The sequence below is a fragment of the Macrobrachium rosenbergii genome, chromosome 28 (assembly GCF_040412425.1).
Source record: "Macrobrachium rosenbergii isolate ZJJX-2024 chromosome 28, ASM4041242v1, whole genome shotgun sequence".
Classification (NCBI taxonomy): domain Eukaryota; kingdom Metazoa; phylum Arthropoda; class Malacostraca; order Decapoda; family Palaemonidae; genus Macrobrachium; species Macrobrachium rosenbergii.
Window position 1 is genome coordinate 35925001 of NC_089768.1, and position 5000 is coordinate 35930000.

The 5000-nt window shown below is 39.3% G+C and overlaps 2 protein-coding genes across 3 annotated transcripts in view; both read right to left on the reverse strand.

Moving 5' to 3' along the window:
• The window catches only part of LOC136854242 (netrin receptor UNC5B-like), a 602045-nt gene that overhangs the window by 526754 nt on the left and 70291 nt on the right, over positions 1-5000 (reverse strand). The window lies entirely within an intron of this gene.
• The window catches only part of LOC136853963 (uncharacterized), a 14038-nt gene that overhangs the window by 7903 nt on the left and 1135 nt on the right, over positions 1-5000 (reverse strand). Inside the window, exon 2 of the mRNA XM_067129861.1 lies at positions 3048-3196. Within this exon, the coding sequence (XP_066985962.1) occupies positions 3048-3196 (149 nt within the window). The remainder of the gene's footprint in view (positions 1-3047; positions 3197-5000) is intronic.

A 5000-nucleotide genomic window follows, 5' to 3' on the forward strand; every position in this document is an offset into this window, starting at 1 on the left:
CTTGTTCAGTCCCGAGGAGGGGTATTAGCTGGCTAGCGCTGTTGTTTGCGGCGTTGGTTACTCGGGTCTTAATGTGACTCGTTACTCTTACAGACTCCCGATATCTGTTGCGAGCTGTGTATTGATTTTTGCCATGAATTTGGCGCCCACAGTTCTTATTTCATCTTTCTTTAGTCCCTCCGAAGAACGAGAAGCAAAAGTGAAATAAAGGGGAAGGGGAGAGGGAGAATAAAGAGAGGGAAGGAAAAAGAAAATAATCAAATGTGATTTTCAAAGTACTCATAAACAAACGTCGAGGAGGAATTAGTCATTTTAATGCAAATTTAACGAACCGTAGAACTCGAACTATTCCAGGGGTTAATGTCATTTTTAGACGGACGTAAACATCAGTTTTTCAGTAAAAAAAAATAAAAAATAAAAATTAAAATAAATTATTAAAATGTAATGAAAAAATTGGCCACTTCATTGTTAACGTTTCTAAGAACGCATGTATCTGAAGCTGATGAGAGAGAGAGAGAGAGAGAGAGAGAGAGAGAGAGAGAGAGAGAGAGAGAGAGAGAGAGAGAGAGATAATTTGTTTGTAAATAATCGTTTCACGTAATAAAAATCACAGCAAAATACCTGCAACGACAGTGGCGGGTTAAGAATTTGACGAAAAAGTATCTCAGAGAGAGAGAGAGAGAGAGAGAGAGAGAGAGAGAGAGAGAGAGAGAGAGAGAGAGAGAGAGAGAGAGAAATTATCAAAGCTCCATTCCGAAAGCAGGTGACGTCCCACCCAGGAACGAACCAAGCATAAATCGGCCTTGTACAAACTCGGCCAACTTAAGCATTTATAATAAGTCACGCGACGGCAAACGGAATACGATATTTATCTAACAAATCCTTACCCTCTTCTCCTCTTACGTTCCACGCATTTGCAAAATATACATATATATAATTCCGTGATAGGATTACTCTAAACTACGCTCAAGTTGGCTGAACGCGCACGCGCGCCTGATGTAGTTCATACGTACGTATAAAATGATTATAGTTATATACCTCGGTAGAAAGCCGTGGCTTTCGGTTAAAGGACAATTTATCAACTTGGGAATATTTACATAGGCGTATACCACGTACCTAGGAACTATTAGGTAATAAATAATCTTCTACTTTAACATATATCACAGTAATATAAAAAATGAATATAAATTACCCCAATGATTTTCAACTTAAACAGAAAGTTTTTATGTTTACGAGGATATTCAGAACATCATTATCTTTGAGGTAACTGAGTGAAAAGGATAATTTCTTTTAAAACTTTAATTTTAATAAACGTTGTCATTGCATGAGTACTGTTGAAGCTATCATTGATATTTGTTTAACATATTTATTTATTTAGTGACTTTTTCTGGTGTTTGTTTCCATTAATATACGAGAAATCCGTCGTATGTCTTTCTCGCCCAAATAATAATAATAATAATAATAATAATAATAATAATAATAATAATAATAATAAAAAGGCTTCTGAGGACACACGGAGGCACCCACACATCTCCCGCCGACTCCCCCACCCCCATTCTCTTTAAAAAAATAAATATAAATAAATAAACATAAAATAAATAACTAAATTCTAGCTGCTTCCATTACATTTGCATCAAGAAGCAACTGTGAAACTTCCCGATTCATTAGTCATAAGTAAAATTAGGTACCTGTGAATCATCTTCCTGCCAATGTCCTGCCAATGACCGACAGTCTCATACCCCACCCCCTTCCTATTCCTCTGCTTTCCCAACCTTCCCTCCCCTCTCCTACATTTCTGACTCCATGAACAGTGCTCTTGTCCCAATCAATTGACAGACTGCCTCCATTTCCCGCCTTTACTGTCTATTTGGTCATAATCTTCTTTGCTATACTTCTAGTTAAATGCTCTCTCTCTCTCTCTCTCTCTCTCTCTCTCTCTCTCATTTATTATCAGCGTTTTTCGTGTACACTTCCGTCAAGTCTTTTCATGTCCTCTCAATTAAGTGCTCTCTCTCTCTCTCTCTCTCTCCACGTCAACATCATCATCATCATCATCCCGATCTTTCGTGTACATATCCGTCATCTCTTTCGCTATCCCCTCAATTAATTATTCTCTCTCTCTCTCTCTCTCTCTCTCTCTCTCTCTCTCTCTCTCTCTCTCTCTCTCTCTCTCTCTCTCTCTCTCACGTCAACATCATCATCATCCCCGATCTTTCGTGTACATATCCGTCATCTCTTTCGCTATCCCCTCAATTAGTTACTCTCTCTCTCTCTCTCTCTCTCTCTCTCTCTCTCTCTCTCTCTCTCTCTCTCTCTCTCGTCATCCAACTGTTCCATCCCTGTCCTTTCCCATCTTTGTCCTGATAACCGTCCTGCAAAAACAAGGGTAAGCTAACCACTTACTAGCTCCCTGGATGTCAGCAATTACCTAAAGTGCTTACGTTCCCCTGCGAAGACTTCTGTACGACTGGACCCGATTTGTCCAGCTTAAATATAAGTTTTGCTCAATAGTTGAGGTTTTTATCGTATTTCGTATTTTGCATAAAATAAAATAATAATCATAGACCCGTTAAATATTACCAGCGTTTGGTTAAAAGACTGTTTAGTGTTTGGTTAATGGCCTTACCGTTGCTGAACAATTATTGTTATTCCTGATAAAAATGACTGCTGCTTAGCGTTTGGTCAAATGCGCTAACTTTACTGAAACATTATTATTATTATTATTATTATTATTATTATTATTATTATTATTATTATCGGCGAACATTCACTTTCTAGTTGACCATAAGAGAAAATGAACCGTTAAAGTAAAACTTCCTGGAGATGATAGGAATTTTCGTAAGCCAAGACCAGTATTTGGTAAATTGTTCATCTGTTAAAAAAGGTGTATGACAAGAATATAAAAACAAATTTTCCTTAAAGTGTCTTTGCCTCCTCCACCTATTATTATTATTATTATTATTATTATTATTATTATTATTATTATTATTATTATTATTATTATTATTATCCCTCTTTCGACTTCTTCACCGACACGTTCCACTTACGCAACACAAATTTTCCTTACAGGGTCTCCTCCTCCTCCTCCTCCTCCTCCTCCTCCTCCTCCTTTCCTCCTCCTCCTCTCCTCCTCCTCCTCCTCCTCCTCCTCCTCCTCCTCCTCCTCCTCTTCTTCTTCTTCACCGACACGTTTCACCTACACATCATTTCTGAAGGAAAATAGACAATTTTGTGATATGACGGATATAATAAAAAAAATATTCTCCCATCGAAAACCTTCGGAGCCTCTACGTCAGGATATCGACCAAGGCTTCCCAAGACCCCAATTAAAGTCGCAAAGTCTTTGTTGTCTCCGGCAGAAGAGGAGAGCCTGAACTCGCCATCTTTGTTTACAAACCAGCATCGAAAAAGACAATCCTCTGTCCTGTACTTCAGCCTCGTCTTCCTCGGAGCCAATAAATCAGGATCCTCAAAACAACATAATCCCTCTTTCCTTCGCTCTGGGTCAGGAGCGCGAGAGAGAGAGAGAGAGAGAGAGAGAGAGAGAGAGAGAGAGAGAGAGAGAGAGAGAGAGTCTGCAACATCATACGGTTATTGTTCCTGTGACGGTGACTTCCTTTTTCATTTTCATTTTCTCCTCTCTCTCTCTCTCTCTCTCTCTCTCTCCCACGTCGACTCTTCATCTCTTAATATTCTAACCCCCCCCCCTCCTACACCCCTGGCCCCTAAGGAGGGCCAATTCAGCCATCTCCCTCCAAACGTCCAGAGTTGCATCTCAGTCAGGGGACGGGATGGGATGGCATGGGATGGGATGGGATGGGATAGGATGGGGAGGAGGGTGTGGGGACCGGGGGGAGGGGTTTAGGAGGGTGTAGGGACCGCGTCCAGAAAGGGTCGATCATAAGCTTAAATTATCAAATAATTACGTCAGATTTTCGATGAGTTTTGGGGGCCAAGCGTCGATTGACTTTCCCTTCTTGATTCACTCCGCGTGAGGGATGAAAAGACTGGAAAGGGGGAGAACTAGAGGGAAGGGAGATAGAAGGGGGAGGGGGAAGGGGGGGGGGGAGATACAGGAGAGCCATGTGCGACCGTTGTATTTTACACAAAAGAGTTGTACGTTGTTACTGTGCAATATTGATCAACAGTGTCGGAGGCGGCACAAAGGCGGAATTCAGATAAAGTAAAATGTGGGACTTTTTCTTTGAAATAAAATTTTAAAAAGTGTCTATTCTTGGAACAACTACAACCATACTGCGAAGCTGTAGGGAAAATAAAATACAAAAAAGAACAGTACAAAAAAGAACAAAAAAATAAAAAAATAAAAACAAAATCTCTACAACTTTTTCTGTCAGGATGTCTAACGTAACAGGCTATTACGGAAAGAATCATAATTGGGTGGTGATCAAAAGTTCTCTCTCATACAATAATTAAAACTTGTTCCGAAAAAAAATTAATTAGGCAATTAGGAAGGGAAGGCATAATTTTGAGACACCGGCAAATAAAACAATTATTATGGGTCGGGAGTGAAAACTGCTCAGTTAATTTTCGACGCACACATGTCTTCTATGAACGTGTGTTTTCCACAAACACGTGTCTTCGGTGAATTTTCCATTTTCCACGCGTTCGTTTCTATAATGAACGCGTTGGTATATAAATACTCACAGCAGCATGAGTCTCGGAATGGAGAAACAAATCCACAGTTACGTATGAGTACGTATATATTTAAAAATAAATCTTTAAAGAGAGCTTTCGGGAATCTCTTCGATTCCCCTTTTGAAAACGGGAATCGAACAGATTCCCGAGAGCTCTGTAGAGATTTGCTTTAAAAATATCTTTGTACCCATAAATAGCATTGGATTTGTTTCTCCAAACACAATAGTATAAAAATGGTGGTGCATTATATCCATTTCATTCACAACAATGCGAGAATACATTTTCATTAAAATACCATCCGAACAATTCATAACATTTCATAATTCTATTTTTGCCAGTTATAT